The following is a 17,702-nucleotide window of genomic DNA, read 5'->3' as shown; positions in this document are numbered from 1 at the left end:
GCTTTAAAAAATGCAGGGTTTGTGGAAAAGTGCAAATATTCAAAAAAATGTATTAATTGCATAATGCTCTCCTTCAAAACAATAGCACTAATAGGCTTGAAAACTACATTTGTCAAAAAGTGCATTGCAATTAGTCTTGTTACTAACTTTAAGGTCTAGATTAAAATTTTCAAGCCTGTTGAGGAAAAAAACATTTTTAAGCTTCGACCAAAGTTGCCTAGACTTTACTGTTTGATTTTTACCTTCACATATTGTAATATTTGGTTTCATATGCATTAAGTTTTTATTTTCTAGTTTAGGCGTACTCAACTCCTATCCTGGAGGTCTGCAGTTGCCATGGGTTTTTATTTAAACTGATTTTTTAATTAGAATTCATTTATTTACTAATAAAGCCATATGTTTTATTTTTGAGCTTAGTTTTAGTCAACTCATTTGTTACAATTCAGAACCTTTAATTGCCTATTTTAGGTTTAAACAGCTGCATTAAGATTTTAATTGTTGCCTGTTTTCTTAACCAGCCATTAGTTATTAACGAGGTGCAGGAACTACTAGCAATGGAGAAATGTGACAACCTACTGTGATATGTGGCCGGCCGTTCATCCCAGCCAATACCCCCAGGCCGCCAGGTGGAGTCCTCCCTGCAGCATGGACGTACCCCAAATGCCAGCAGGGAATTCTGGACAATGCAGTTTTTATCCCCAACCCTGCTGGATGCCATGGGGGCCGCTGCAGGGAGGAACAAGGATTATTTGCCCTATGCCCCGGAAGTACATTCAAGTCACATGGACAGGAGGAATGACGTGCTTCTGGGGTGAAGAAGAAAGGATTTTTATCTGACCCGGAAATTTTCCAGGTCATGTGGACAGAGAGCGCGAAACACTTCCGGGTCAAGGACTATAAAAAGGACTGTGAAAGACCAGAGTGGGATTAATAAAGTATCTATCTATCTATCTATCTATCTATCTATCTATCTATCTATCTATCTATCTATCTATCTATCTATCTATCTATCTATCTATCTATCTATCTATCTATCTATCTATCAGAGCGTGGAGCTGAGCTGGGTGGAAGGGTGGCAACGCGTCTGGGAGTGGAGGATTGTATTGACTGTTTATTTGATTATTGATTTATTATATGAGTATTGTGCAGTGTAGGTGCTTTGTGCACTTTAATATTGTCCAAATAAATAATAATTGGACTTTTACCTGGTGTCTGAAGAGTGGTCAGAGGGTTCAAGGGGTCGAGAGGACCGCAAACTGTCACACTACACTTGAAAGAACTGTTGGTATATATCACAAAACCTACAACAGCTAAGTGCACCTGTATTTAGGGCTGGATTTGATAATATGAACTTGCTGACATATAAAAATGTGTGGATATGATAATATGAACTTGCTGATATATAAAAGACACATAAATGAGGTTAAGGAAGATGAAAAAATAAAGCAGTATGCAAATCCTACCACTGACCCAGAGCAAGTCACTTCACCTGCCTGTGCTCTAACTGGAAAAACAAATTGTAACCAATTACATCTCTAATGTTGTAAGTCGCTATGAATAAGTGTCTGCCAATTAAATAAATAGTAAATGTACATATATTAATATCACAATACCAAAGAAGCACCAGGCCAAGACAAAGTAACCGTCTACAAATGCCAAACAGCAGAGTGTACAGGCAGCATAAAAAATGCAGACAAAAACACAACATGCAAATTGAACTAAACCAAAATGAGAAATTCACACCAAGGTCTGAAAGAGTGGAAATAAGTCAAAAGTGAAAGGCAATGAAGGTAGGTTTAGTAATAACAGAGACAAGTAAAGGAAATCTGGCTAACAGCCTATTTAAACAAAAAGGTCAACTTAAATGAGTTTCAGATGATTACCAAGTACATCATCAATTAATCAGGCAATGGGAAGTAGGAATAATGGTCTAAGCCAGGGATTCCCAAACTCGGTTCTGGAAAACCACTGAGGCTACAGGTTTTTGTTCCAACCAGCTTCTGTTTTTAATTGGACTCCTGGGCTAATTAAGTGATCTGTTATTTCCCAGATTCTGTGTTTTCGGAACAATGTAGAAATTAGAAAACTAAGTTTGGTAAAAAAAAAATAAAATTAAATTATATACAGTATATATATATATATATATATATATATATATATTAAACATGTACTAAGCCAGGGGTTTTCAAAGTCGGTCCTGGAGGCTCACTGTGGCTTCAGGTTTTTGCTTCAACCAGATTAATAATCAGTGACAACTGAAAACACTGATCTCACTTAATTAACTGGTATTTTTTTCTCTTCTCTTATTCTACAAGACATGATTTTTACATTCATAAGACATTTAGAAATATTTCCATTTTTACTATAGATTTAAATGCTTAAGTCACTTTTGATGCTTTCATTAAATTTTGCCCTTTCTCTGTGCAGTTTGCTCTTAATAATGACAATTAAAACGAACAGAGAAGACACCAAGTTAGACCAACTAATTAGAAAATAATAGCTTAATTAAACAATCAGAACACCCAGAAAATTAGAAAGAAAATCAAGACAAAAATATTGTTAAAAAGAAAAAAAAAACTACATTATTCCAATATACTGTAACTGTAATATATATTTTTACCAAACTTAGTTTTCTAATTTCTATATTGTTCCCAAAACACATAATCTGGGAAATAACAGTTCACTTAATTAGCCAAGGAGTCCAATTAAAAACAGAAGCTGGTTGGAACAAAAACCTGCAGCCTCATTGGGTCTCCAGGACTGAGTTTGAGAATCCCTGGTCTAAGCTAAAGAAGAACACACAAAACTATGCAGTATTATACTGTTTTATGTAGGCAAAACATAAATAATTTCTTGCACTCACCGGTATCCTACCCGACGGGTATAATGTAGACAGTTTTTAGTGACATGAGTCTGGAAGTGGACAGACCTACATATGGCTCCACATTCAGGGCAGGTATATGGAGATTTATGTTGATGTATCCTTTGATGTGATGCAAAGCTGCACTGGTTTGGAAGTAGCATTTGGCAGACAGTACATGTTTTCTGTCAAAAGTAAAATAAAATATGGTAAGGTACAAATTACACATCCTACATAAACATACATCTGTCTAATATCTATCCATTATTCCTATTCAAGGTCAAAGAGATAAAATAACTTGAATTGGTAGGCTATTATCTCAAACTTTAAAACCAAAGAATGTTAAAAGATCTAAATGTTTTGTTTCTTTTTTAAATGGAAAAGGCTGATACTAAAATATAGGGGTCAATAGCAATCACACATTGAACCTTGGTAACTAAGCTGGAGTCAAAAATCATTAATCTTAACCATTACAGTCTTCTTTTCACAAAACATGAAAAACTTGGGAAAATTACACTTACAACAGTTATTTATTTAACTTTTCAACATCTTGTAGGGAAGCAAAGGCTACACATAATTAATTCTTGTCCCACAATGTATCATCTTTTCCACTGCTCTCTGCAATGCTTTCCTTAATTGTGTAGTAGGCTTTTGATAGAATAAATTGGTGCTTCTTTTGGTGGATCATAAGTAAAATGGGCTTTGGGGAAAGCTTAATCAATTAAACCCTCTATTCATTCCCATTGTCTGTTTTATTTATGAATTCGAAAATCACCAACCCCCTTTCATATTTTCAAGGAAGTCATATGGGGTGCCCCCTCTAAAACCCTTCTTTTTAATTTCTCACTTGAGCCGCTAGCTGTAGCTGTCCATCACCTTAAAAATATCATAATGACAAATGATTCTCTGTTACATTTGGGAAATATGACTTCTGATCTACCCCACGTACTTAACCTAATTTGATAACCTCAAAATCTGAAATCAACTAGACTAAGTTCTCCCCCCTTTTCCTAAATCAACTTTGCTGTTTGTCTCCTCTCACTCAGTCAGGTGCTTTCAAATATCTAGGTGTGGACATCTCTACAACTCTAAATGACCTTACAGCATCTAACTGAGGTCATATTTTGAAGGGCATTAAAGACTCTATCTTGCCATGGTCTTCCCTTTTCAGTTTAAACTTTTGTTCTTAAAACAAATATACTGTACCATGTTAATTTTATAAGTTTCATGTTTCCTTTATTCCCACCTTCCAAGTTTTGGTCTGAAATAAAATCTATGATTGTTTTTGTTTTTTTTTTTTTTAACTCCAGAAGGCCCCCATTAAAACATTCTATTTTGCACAACAAAAAACTTTACCCTTAGGGTAATCTCCCTTTCTGACATTGAGTTGAACCATAGGGCTTATACCCTCTGTCCAATTTGGCACTGGATCAGCTCCCCTTCAAATCTCCCTTCTTTGCTACAAATGGAGTAAAACTGTGTCTCCTTTCATCTTATTTCTTTACTTCCTTTTCTGACTTGCAGGTTAAAATCTTTGACCCCAAAACAGACCCCCTTATTTTATATGCCCCTGAGACATGGCATCATATTGAAAAATTATCATAAACACTTCCAAGATAGCATCCAGCATTAAACATAGGTGGCAAACCAAATGTTTTTCCTATTTGGTCTAGAATGGATATATGCACATTAGGAGACTTTTTCAATGATTCACAACTCAAATCATTCCAGTTCAGGTTTGGCACTCATGCTTCCTCTTTTCTCTGTTAACTCCAACTAAGGTCTGTGTTTACATGTGGAATTTCTCTCACTTGTGTATCACTCATTTTATACTTTTGCAGTTTCCACATCCCCTAAACATGGACATATGGCCTCTCTAAATGTCTTGCTGTGCACAGCTTCTTATGAACTCCTATCACTTTCCACTGTATGGCTGTGATCTCTCATTCCATGCAACAATGTGCTGGAATGTTAAAAATTCATCCAAAACTGGAATCACCAGAACGTTCAATTCAGGATTATACACGGATGATATGCAACAATTCCGTAAGCATCATTTAACGCTCTCTGCTCCTTAAATACTCCTTGCACTTTTTTCAACATGTTCTGGCAGTGTCCCCCAAGTTTCTTCTCTTTGGTATTATGTGACCATGTCTCTCTCCTCAAATCTTTCTTTACATGTACCCTTGTCGCCTAAGGTTCTTCTTGTTTTGGATTTTCCCCCTCTCTCTCTCTGATTACTGCAGTAGAGTATACTGCATACTGTATACTCACTATACTGTAGCTACTATTGCTGGCGCCCTGCTGGAGATAACCTGAACCTGTCACCTTGTCTCATTGGAAGTCAATCTTCTTTAACTTAGTCTGCTTGAAAATTTGAGTTTCATGGATCAAAGCTCTACAATTCAGAGTTGGTTTAGTGTAGTTCAGCTGATCAGGAGCTGGGTTGGGTGTTGCCCATCATGTAGTTTCTTTACTATTGTTTTTTTTGTGCTTCAGTCTCCTCTATGGTGGCTGATGGTTGCACTATTTGCTTCCTTTAATTAATGTTCCACCACTTCCACTTGCTGGGAGGGCTGGACTACCTCCTATCATACAGTATATGTTCTCATCCGGAGAGTAAACCAGTATTAAATTGAGGACAAAAACTGGCAAATGCACTTCACACAGCATCTTCCAATTCTTGATTCTAGCTTTGTCAGTATTAATGATGCTAAAATGTGGAATTTAATTCTGTAAAGGACTAAAATATTATAGGCTTCCAGATTTAAATGGTATATATTTTTATTCTTTACTCTTTCCTGCAAAGATATTTTAGATAAAAATATCTTAGATAAAAAACATAGCAATGCACAGAGGCACAGTTTGTAGTACTATCACTTTAGTGTTCTAGGTGTTGCCTACTTGGTGTTTGCACATTCTTGTTTGCATGTTTGGGTTTTCTTCCCAGATCCCAAAAGATGTGCTGTTTAGGTTAAATGGTGATACCAAACCAGCAATGGCTGTGTTAGTGTATGCAAGAGTAGTCCTAGCGTTGGGACAGTACCCAGCTCAGGATTGGGCTTCATACTTTGTGTCCAGTGCTGTTAGCTCTCTAGTATAGTCTTTGGTCTTTCATAATTTCAAATCAGATTAAGCAGGTTTAAGAATATTGATATGTTATGTATAAACCCCATTTCCAAAAAAGTTGGGACACTTTCTAAAAATGCAATAAAAACTAAAATATATAATTTGGTAATTTACAAAGATTTTTAGTGTTTTGACCAGCAAACTTAATTCTGTTTGTTAAACAAACAAAACTTTTTTGAAAATGTAGTTTGACTGATTTAATTGAATTAAATCTTTTGGAAAATTGAATTTTTTTCCTAATGTATAATTTGTGGATCAGGATTGTTAAAAATATTTTCAGACTAGCCGACAGCCATGCTACGGCGGTGTAAGAATAGGAACGGAAGACGGTGAGAAAGGAATTCAGAAATCAAGAAGAAATAAATACTTCTTGAAAGACGCAGTGTGCATATAGAATTTCCGGCCAAGCAGGATTACATGTGAAAGTGATAAATAAATCAGGCTTTTCGAATTTACATACTATGGCCATGGCATCCTGATAGTTTTGTTGCATGTATCTTGGACTTCCTGGAAATGTGGACGGTAATATAATCATTTTACCTACACGAACGTTGTTATTTTCAGCGTTGTGTCTGATAGTTTGACTCGCAGATCTTGTTGATGTAATCTGAGATAGTTGAGACACGCGTCCTCTGTTTTAACATACGCATCTACGACGTACTGTTGGAATAGTTTGCCGCTGGAGTACAAAATACTAAATGTATTCCTCATTGCTAATCTGTATGCGTAAAACTGGCATTGAGTAAGCCTTATTCGCTTGGCGGTTCATTTATCGGGAACATGTTGTAAATCTTTGTGCCAGCCAATGTCTCCATAAGGGAATACAAGTGGGTAAACCAGAGGATCGCAATTCATATTGAGCATGGAAATCTGTTTACAGGAGTTGCCTATGGGATAGATGCAAATGTCCCTTTCGGCAGGCGTTTCACCATCTTCTCCGACGAAAATCGCTGCAACATCGGTGTGACATGTCGGGACATTGTATCATCGTAAATCCTGCCTTGGGGTTTCCTTGAAAACCATTCGTACAGATGCTGTTGGATTGGACTGAGCGATTTCATGCATGTGTTTGTATGATTTAGCAAAGGGGTTGATGGTTCTGAGCATGGAATCTAGCTGGAGAAGTACATTTTCGCTGCATGCAGAATTTGCTTTATTTTGTAAGCGTACTTTAGTAGCTTGCACTGTGTCAAAAACATACAACTGTCCATATCCTGGAGAGGTACAAGTGTTAGCATATAGTGGAGAGATTTGGTGATAAATTTGCCCATGTATTTTAAAACAGTATGGTCTGTGGCCATGAGTTATCTGTGCACCCATGGAAGCAAATGCTAGAGAAGGGTTGTATTCTCGAATGTGTTCACGATAATTTTTAGCTTCTGATGTTTGTTGTGTAAGAAGCTGTTGTAAAGACACAGGTGGCTCCCGCAAGGGTGGTAAAGCTACTTTACCGTTGCGGCAGCACCTCGAGCACTTGTTGGATGTATTACGTTCAGCAGGCCAGTATAGTGCATGACATGAAAGACGACAAATAGGAATCGAGAAATGCCGTGCCGGCTGCGTGTGGGCGGGACCGGTTTTGAAGTGGAAGCAGGACGAACCAGAAGAGAAATATATATAAGAGATTAGGAGGGAAAGGAGAATAATGTGAGGAGTCCCAATTACTAAAGTTGATCTATGGCAGGGGTGCCCACACTTTTTTGGCTTGCGAGCTACTTTTAAAATGACCGGGTCAAAATGATCTACCTACATTAAAAATGCTATATATTATATTATATTATATTATATATATATATATATATATATATATATACACATATACATACTGAGTATACTTTATACATAAAATATATGTTGTCGTACCATGCATAACTGAATAACCTTTATGGCACAATAACAATTCAATACATTTATGGTCACTACAGTATTTGGATTTAATAATCTTCATGTGGGAAAAGGCTGACTCGCATAAATAAGTAGAGCCGAATAATGCAGTCAAGGAGGTAGCACATTTCCTCATGTTTGGGTACTTTTCCTCTGTGTGTAAGTTCCAAAACTGTCCAAGAGCCCCAGACTTCAGCTGAATGTCATCCTGTAGTCTGTCTGAAAGTCACGCGTTGCAGCACTCAAAGAAGGTATCTCTGATCTATGGCGTCTACACCCAACAGCCTGAATTGTAAACTTCTACTTTGTTAGTAAGAACTTAAATATCATGATAAGTGATTGTAGCCGATGTGCAAGTTACTGTAGGTTAACAGGCGATTTTTATATTGGCCCCATGCAAGTGTTAATATATGTTTTTGAGAGCTGTCCCTGAGATGGATTGGAGACACATCAAGTGCTAGTTTTACCTTGCAGCCACTACTCCTGGGGCAGTCTACAAAGATAAATACATAGATATACTTTATTTGTCCCCAAGGGGAAATCAGAACTTTACAGAAGCTCAAGAGAAAGACAGAAAGAGAAATACAATATCCCCAAAAAAAGAAGATAGAGCTCCTGTAAAAGGCTGCTGCTTGTGCTATGGCCCCTTGATCCAGAATTAAACTTAATGAGCTTGAAACGTTTATATTATATTATTAAGTTTTCTATTGTCACAGGAACAAACAACGTGTTCTTATACAATGATTTACTAATTCAATCACTAGTCTAAACTCATCTATTAATAAACAGTTTTATACTCCCCACAACTTTGGTGAAACTTATAAGATAGTAGGTTGCTTTACAATCAAAAAAAATGCTTTCCTTTAGTCTTTTAATCTTTTATTTTACAATGACCACTGATAATGCATTTTCCTGACAGTCTCAGCTCTTATACTTATAGTATGTGCGCTTTAAAATTTTGTTTTTATGCTCTAAAGTATGGGTGTCAAATGTACAGATACACATGTAACCATTTCATTCAGCTCTTTTAAGGTAAATTTAAAAAAAAAAAAGCACAAAGTAACCTATTAAGAAATGAAGGAAGGAATTATGCATGTGTATTTATTTAAGCACATAGTGAAAAAATATGTACTCAGTATTTATATTACAATATAAACAACCTCACAGCTGCATTATCTGCACATTATAATGATTCAGTATTTCCATGACACTGTACTTTTTTTGGCAAAGTTCCATAACTGCTCTCCATCACAGTCAGAAGCAGCCAACAATTTAATCTAAAGCATTCAGAGATCTCAACTCTCCACTGGCTAAGTTTTTCAAATATGTTAACTACAATTAGTCACAAACCCTCCACAACAAACAACTAACATCAATAATGCCATTTTTACATCACTTGAACTGGAATCTGCTGTCTATGAGAGCTACTGTGCCACCACAGGCCGATTTGGGCTACTTTGTGAATTATATGATTACTGTAAAGTACAGTTAAAAAGCACTTACTTATTTGTAGTCTACTAATACATGTAATTTCATTCTATTATTGCTGTTATTTTTTAATATGACTAAGTATTATAGGAATATTTAATAAACAAAAACTGGATAATTGACTGATGAAGTAACTTAAGAAATTAAAATTCTACAACCATTAGATCAGTCAACTAAGTCATCAAAAACACCTGAATGTTACGCAATATGTACATTTTCTAAGTTGTTTAGAATATAATTTTACCCCAAGCTGAACACTATTAGGGTTGTTCAGTATAGTAGATATTCTATTATATTTTTACCCAGTGTTTTACTATACTTTATGCATGACATGCTTGCAGTTAGCAGTTACACTGTCTTGTGGAAAAATGACTGGTATGCCTAACGTGACCATTTATTTTTTTCCTCAAAACGGGACATCTAATAATTTTTAGGTAATAGTATGTGTATTCAAGAAAATGCATATTTCTTCATAGTTTTTATTTATTAATGAAAAGAACAGGAATGAACATGTGAAAATAAATAATTTATGTGGTCTTATATTTTTCTGAAGAACAAATTTGCTTAAGTATATTTGGTGTTGATTTCAAATAAGAATGAAATTCTTGGCAGGATTTCTTAAAATTTACTTTGGTAATTAACATTGCTTTAAGAACTGCGACTTGCAACTGTGTTTTTTCGCTCGTCCACAACTTATTCATAAGAGAAAAGACCCTTTCTATGGGTGCATTAGAACCGGGCAGACATAAAATATATTCAATAATTATACAGTATGAAAGTTCATATGATTCAAATTATTGGTGTGAAAGTGTTTGAACAATTCCAACCAACGACTTTCAGTTGAAACATTCCCAGTGTTACATTCTGTCACTTTTTGCAGTGTAATGTAGTTAGAAATAAGTGAACACTCATCAAATACTTCTGCATCTTGGTTACTAATTAATAAATCCCTTTTCAATCAATACATCCATTACACTTTGAATTTCTTCCCATGTAGGTATTTTGGTTAAATTAGCCCAATCAAATATTTCTAATTCTTCACAGAACAAAGTCCAATGCTCCAAAAATTCTTTGCTTATTTTATAGTACTCAGCAGCTGTAGTTTTCATGTATTCTTCGTCAACACCACTGCAGCCATTTTCTTGCAATTTTGCCATTAAATTAAGAATGGAGTGGGTAAGAAACAGAGTACTTTGTTTGAAGGCCAAATTGTCTTTAAGTTGATTTATTTCCTTCATGGCTTCAATTGCAGAAATACTCTGACCCTCAATCTTTAACACAGCTTGATAGAACGTTGCTGACTGTACATGCATAAAAAAAGCCATAATTCAGAGTTAGGGTTTTCAAAAAAGGTTCTCAATATGTTTGGACATTTATCGATACTCAAAAAGTAGTTTTTTAATGGCTTGTACGTTTCAAAACTCTTTCAATAGCTGGCATAAGCGCAAGACACCTAGTTTTACTACAGCCTAGCAATTTCTGATATTCTGTGTCAACTTCATTACAAAATTCTTTCAGAGCTTCCACGCGAACACTATAGATATAAAAATGTGAATATATTTTCACAATAACGCATTCAAAGTTTACAGGTAGACAATCTGCGGCAGTTTTAATTGCGTTGGGAATTATGTGAGCTCCACATTCGATTCCTATCAATGTTCTTCAGAGAGATAAATTTAGTTTTGCATAAACATTGTAGACGCCTCATCTTTTCAATCTGCCAAAACTGCAGTTAGTATTATCTCCACAAAATGCCATGATTTTTGAATTCAAATTATTTTCTGTCCATACTTTCATTAGATAATTGACAATAACGTCTGATGTTTCACCTGGTTGGTCTTGAATTTCTAAAAGTTTGACTTGTGTGCCTTCGTATGGTAAAAAGAAGCAGACTAAAACAGAGAATATTTTCTTGGACCCATGGTTTGAAGCATCAGTTAATATAGTGTGAGCTGCAGAGCTGATTGCACCCCCAGAGAATACAGACTCCCCTGGGAAAACCCCTAAAAAAACATTGACAGATTACCTTCACATTCCTCCGTTCCCTTCTGGCCGGCTCTATCGTGTAATATGCCTCTCGCGCCGTGTTCCGCCTTCTTAAAAAGCCTGTACAGGCTTCTTTCAGTTTGTTAAATTGGTTTTTTGCTACTCCTTCTCTCTCTCTCTCAGACATTCTCTGCTCCTGGCGGAACTGTCATCTCTGTCTTGTCATGGAGCACATTTAAACTTTTGAAAAGAGACAAATGTTTGTTTGCAGTGCTTTGAATAAAGTTCCTTTTTTTCTACAACCTCCTGTGTCTCTGTGCAAATCTGTGACCCAAGCGTGACAAGTGGTACCAGGTGTGGTTGCACAGATGGATGCACAGTTGGAAGCCGAATACATTTTTCAAATCGCCCAGAATGTTCCGCTCCCTTACGATCCAGAGGATGATCCTCCTCCAACTCCGCCTCCTCCGCAAAATGTTAGGCGAGTCGTTCCTCTGCCTGCACTCCTGGACAATGCTAAGAATGTGCTGACAAAGATGGGTCCTTCTGATGACCGAGAGATGTTTCTTTTGGCTTTTGAGCAAGTGGCAACTTTGTTGGGATGGGACAAACGTCACTGGGCTGTTATCGTCACCCCTTTTTGTCTGGTGACGCCCTACTTTCATTACGAAATGTACCAGCTGATAAGCTTGGCGTTATTGTTTTTTGAAGGAGAAGTTCTTTTGCATAAAACCACGACCTTTTTGTCTAAAGGTTTTGCACTTTACGACTGGAAACTGAATATGGACGGTTCTATCCGTGCACAAATACAAGATTTGATTCATAAAGTGCATTGCTGGTTTGAGGGGGACAGGATGGAGCAAATCGTAGAAAAGGTTGTTATGAACATAGTACTGTTCGGGATACCTGCACCTCTCCGACATGAGTTTCTTCGTCATAATCTTGAGTCACTAACGATTATTTCTCAACGGTTGAAAGGCTCGCAGACTGCTTGGAGAAAAGGCGGTGGGTTTGGTGCCCAGTATGCTGTGTTACAACCTCGAAGAGACCGCCCACATTCTCGTCACCTTGACCGTAGACCTGAACATCTTCAGCCTTCAGCACCTGTTCATCGGATTTCATCGGGAAGACCTCCAGGGAACGCAGTTATGAATGAGATGCCTGTGCCTGGAGATAGCGGCCGTGGCCGAGGATATTTCGGCAGAGGTGCTGAACGAAAATGTTTCTGGTGTGACCAACCCGGTCACTTGGCAAGAGAATGTCGTCTGTCTCCAGCTCAATCTATGGAAGTTGGTTTAGCGGAGGTTTGTTGTTCGAATATTCCGGATTCATCAAAAGAGAAAGATGGCTTATTGATCTCGGTGAAGTTTGGGGGCCGCGAGATGACGGCGTTGTTGGACTCGGGCAGTGACCTTTGTGTTGTCAGACATGACTGTCTTGACGACAGATACCTTAGCAACACTGAGAATGTAAAGATATGTTGTGTACATGGGGATGTTAAAGACTATGAGACATTACTTCTTCCTTTAACTTATAAGGGTTGTCACTTTAAAGTTTGGTCTGCTGTTTCTGACTCATGCCCCTGGCCTTTGCTGATAGGCAGAAGAAATGCCCTTTTTCCTAGACTAATGGCTGAACATCGCTCACCAGTCATCAAGTCCCCTGTTGACCTTAGTGGGAGGGAAGAAGAAGAAGGGGAACTAGTGGCGGTTGGGGAAAATCTGGAGCCCCGATTAGATATTGAACCCGATCTCTCCAGTGAGTCTGAGGGAGACACCCCCCACAATTTCCCAGAATGGCAGGAAGGCCCTTCTACATCCTCTCAGATTGCAAATGCCTCTGAACCCAAACCGAGTACTAGCGAGCAGCCGGATTTTGTGCGCTTGCAGCATGCTGATTGCTCATTAGAATATACATTTAAACAGGCTCACACTGCTAGTGACTCCTATTACCAAGAGCGTGATACCGGGGGCTTGAAAACGCCACACTTTCTAGAAAAAGACGGTTGTCTTTTCAGAGTGATTACAGACCATTTAATGGGGGAATATATTGAGCAGCTAGTTGTACCTGAGGTGCATAGGGAAATTCTTTTGCAGCTGGCCCACTCTCACATCTTGGGAGGGCACCTGGGGGCTGACAAGACCAGGGAGCGGTTATCAAAACGATTTTATTGGCTGAATATGGGAAAAGATGTTGAACGGTTCTGTACTTCATGTCCTGACTGTCAAATCGTCGCCGCTTATAAGCCTCCTCGGGCTCCCCTTTGTCCTATGCCTATTTTGGATGTCCCCTTTCAGAGGGTGGGATTAGATATTGTAGGCCCTTTGCCTAAGACTAAGAATGGGTACCAATATATGCTAGTGTTGGTTGACTGTGTAACACGATATCCAGAGGTAGCTGCTTTGAAAAAGGCCAACTCCTCCGCTGTAACCAAAGCTCTGTGCGTGATTTTTACTTGTATTGGCATTCCTAGGGAAATTTTGACTGACCAAGGCACACCTTTTACGTCTCGTGTGATGAATCAATTGTGTAATAGTTTCGCTATTAAGAAATTGGGCACCACCGTTTACCATCCACAAACTAATGGTTTGACTGAACGGTTTAACAAGACTTTAAAACAAATGATCAGACGAGTTGCTCATAATGATCCTACAACTTGGGACACCATCCTGCCTTTTGTTATGTTTGCGGTGCGGGAATCGCCGCAAGCATCCACTGGTTTGAGTCCGTTCGAGCTGTTATTTGGCAGGCGCCCTAGAGGCATCCTGGATGTTGTATGGGAAGAATGGACAGGGCATGAGACAACATCTCTCGGGCAGAGTTTTGCAGAGTGGGTAGTTTCATTACAAGATAGAATTTCTAGACTTTCTTCTATTGCTGTGGAGCATAAACAACGCGAGCAAGAAACACAGAAGCGTCTTTACGATAGGCGCAGTCAGCTTCGCGAATTCAAACCCGGCGATCGTTTTCTAGTACTGGTACTGTCTGACCCGCACAAATTCCTAGATAAATGGCAGGGCCCGGCAATTATCGAGGAGCGTATGGGACCGGTAAATTACAAGGTTAGAATACCAGGCCGGCGAAAACCATTCCAAATTTTACACATTAATCTTTTGAAGAAGTGGCACGACCAACAAGAGGTTTACACTTCCTTGGCTGCTGTTTCTTAGACTGATGTTGTCATTGGTAACGATTTAACTGGCTCACAAAAGACAGAATTATTAACCTTGATTGAACAAAACACTAATGTTTTTTCAGACTTGCCAGGCGTCACTAATTTAGCAGAACATAAAATCACTACTGAGCCCGGTGTCCGGGTACAGATGCGGCCATTTCGAATCCCGGAAGCACGAAGAAATATTGTGCGCGAAGATGTCAAGAAGATGCTGGAGCTAGGTGTAATTCAAGAAAGTAAAAGTGACCGGTGTAGTCCGGTCGTGTTAGTTCCCAAGCAAGATGGTTCGGTTCGCTTCTGTATCGATTTTAGGTGCTTGAATAAGGTTTCTAAATTTGATGCTTACCCAATGCCCCGAGTAGACGAGCTGTTGGAAAAACTGGGTCAGGCGACCTATATCTCCACGTTAGACCTCACAAAGGGTTATTGGCAGGTGCCTCTAGAGGCTGACAGTTGTGAGAAAACAGCATTTGCGACTCCTGATGGACTTTATGAATTTACAAGACTCCCGTTTGGTCTTCATGGGGCCCCTCTAACGTTTCAGCGTATGATGGGTCAGATATTGCGCCCACATTCTGAATATTCTGGGGCGTATCTTGATGATGTGGTGATTTTCAGCAATGATTGGCATTCGCATCTAGAACGTCTCCAGGCTGTCCTTGATAGCCTGAAACAAGCTGAATTGACTGCTAACCCTAAGAAATGTAAACTAGGTATGTCTGAGACTCATTATCTAGGTTACTCCATGGGCAGGGGTTTACTTTGTCCTCAATTAAGAAAAATAGAAGAGGTGCTCGCTTACCCACATCCTAAAACGCAGAAACAGGTACGCGCTTTTCTGGGGCTAGCGGGTTACTACAGAAGTTTCATCCCCGACTTTGCAAATAGGGCTGCTCCTCTCTCAGAGCTTACTAAAGGAAGAAAAAAACTGCCCTATTGTATGGACAGAACCTTGCGAACGTTCCTTTTCAGATTTAAAAACCGCTTTGTCTTCTTATCCAGTGTTGCGAAATCCCGATTTCTCTAAAGATTTTATACTACAGACGCAAGTGCATTCGGAGTAGGTGCAGTCCTGTCCCAGGTTTTTGATGGGGAAGAACACCCTATCACGTACTTGAGTAGGAAATTACTCCCCAGAGAACGCAATTATTCAACTATTGAGAAAGAATGTTTGGCGATTAAATGGGATGTAGAAGCGTTACGGTATTACTTATGGGGACGAAATTTCACATTAGTAACTGATCATGCTCCACTTCAATGGTTATACCGTCAAAAAGATACAAACTCCCGTCTCATGAGATGGTTCTTGGGATTACAACCTTACAGTTTTATAGTCAGGCATCGACCTGGCTCTGAGCATGTTAATGCTGATGTCCTGTCACGTCTGTTTGAACCTGGTCTGGAGGATTGCTTGATTCACGGAAACGTGAATAAAGCTGAGGGAGGGGGTGTGAGCTGCGGATTGCACCCCCAGAGAATACAGACGCCCCTGGGAAAACCCCTAAAAAAACATTGACAGACTACCTTCACATTCCTCCGTTCCCTTCTGGCCGGCTCTGTCGCGTAATATGCCTCTCGCGCGGTGCTCCGCCTTCTTAAAAAGCCTGTACGGGCTTCTTTCAGTTTGTTAAATTGGTTGTTTGCTACTCCTTCTCTCTCTCTCTCTCAGACATTCTCTGCTCCTGGCGGAACTGTCATCTCTGACTTGTCATGGAGCACGTTTAAACTTTTGAAAAGAGACAAATGTTTGTTTGTAGTGCTTTGAATAAAGTTCCTTTTTTTCTACAACCTCCTTTGTCTCTGTGCAAATCTGTGACCCAAGCGTGACAATAGTAACACAGTTGCATTGGTTGAGGCGATCTTTTAATTCACCTATTACTATTGGTGCTAACACATTTACAACAATAGCTTCTGTTTTCATACGAGCACATCTAAATTTCTGTTTAAAACATGTTTGAATTAACTTAGTAGCACAATCGTTTGAGCGAAAACTCTTGCACCATATGATAAGCCCAGGCGACTTCCGCTGCAGTGGCTTCCAGATCTTTCGAAGTTGGTGAATCCCTTTTCTTAAAAAAATTCAGCATCGAAGAACTCAAAGCGGCAGCAATATTGGAATTTTTTATGTTTTTCTGATCTTAAATGTTACTCAATATCGCTGGCACCTCCATGGGCTACGCTAATTTCTGTACGACACTTTTCACATCTGATGTTCGATGGAGTACTTCTTTGCTTCATAAACGGTGTCGCAGGTGGCTGGGGGGGCGACCCGGAGGACTGGAAGAGGGCTTACGCCCGCCTCAGACCACGTCGGGGCGACCACCCTGGTTGCTATGGGGACCACGGGTACAGAGCTTTGAAGCTCAACCCTGTAGGGGCCTGTGGTCACCGCCAGGGGTCGCCCCGATGCCTTGGGAGCCTTGTACCTCAGCACTTCCGCCACACCCGGAAGTGCTGGGGGGGAAGAGGAGCAGGGACACCTGGAGTGCTTCTGGGTACGCAGCTGGCACTTTCGCCACACTGGAGAGCGCCAGTGGAAGATTGCCGGGAAGCACCTGGAGCACATGTGTGTATAAAAGGGGCTGCCTCCCTTCATACAGGGCTGGAGTCGGGTGAGGAGAAGGACGAGGTCTGGGAGGAGGCAAGCAGGCAACCTGAAGAGAGAGAAAAGGCATTTGTTGAGGGCCTGGACTGAGGGTGATTGGTGCTGCGGCACTGGGTTGTGCATTTAGAACTGTAAATAATAGACTGTAAATAAACGTGTGGTGGTGAATTTACCATGTCTACATGTCTGTGTCCCGGGCATGTTCCACAACGGGTACTTAGCTTGTAAGTTAACATTAAAAGTGCACTTGTGTTTAGGCATTATTAAAATGAAGAGTTCACGTACAAGAAACTTAAATTGACTACAATAACACACGTCGATAAAAAAACAATAATCAATCGTCAAGAAAGATGAGCAAGCTGTCTATGTATACTCGCAACTGAGGAGCAAGCGAGCTAGCAGGCTTCTGATTGACTTGCACGTGTGTGAGACATATTGCGCATGCCGTCATCGCCATGCTACTAGGTGCTACCATCGGATTTTTTGATTTTTCATGCCTTTTTTTGAAATTGTTACAGTGGGTTGCTCTCTTTCTGAAAACAGGACATTTCGGCGTCCCGAAGCTGTGCTTGGGG

The 17,702-nt window shown here is 39.4% G+C and overlaps 1 protein-coding gene across 8 annotated transcripts in view; it reads right to left on the bottom strand.

Moving 5' to 3' along the window:
- The window catches only part of znf532 (zinc finger protein 532), a 145,178-nt gene that overhangs the window by 53,312 nt on the left and 74,164 nt on the right, over positions 1 to 17,702 (bottom strand). For all 8 annotated transcript variants that reach the window (XM_028802498.2, XM_051927371.1, XM_028802499.2 and 5 more), the window contains one exon: positions 2,864 to 3,045. In XM_028802498.2, the coding sequence (XP_028658331.1) occupies positions 2,864 to 3,045 (182 nt within the window). The remainder of the gene's footprint in view (positions 1 to 2,863; positions 3,046 to 17,702) is intronic.

This window comes from Erpetoichthys calabaricus, chromosome 5 (assembly GCF_900747795.2).
Source record: "Erpetoichthys calabaricus chromosome 5, fErpCal1.3, whole genome shotgun sequence".
In the NCBI taxonomy this organism is placed as follows: domain Eukaryota; kingdom Metazoa; phylum Chordata; class Cladistia; order Polypteriformes; family Polypteridae; genus Erpetoichthys; species Erpetoichthys calabaricus.
The sequence above is the reverse complement of the archived record's forward strand: the minus strand, read 5'-3'. Positions and strand labels throughout refer to the sequence as shown.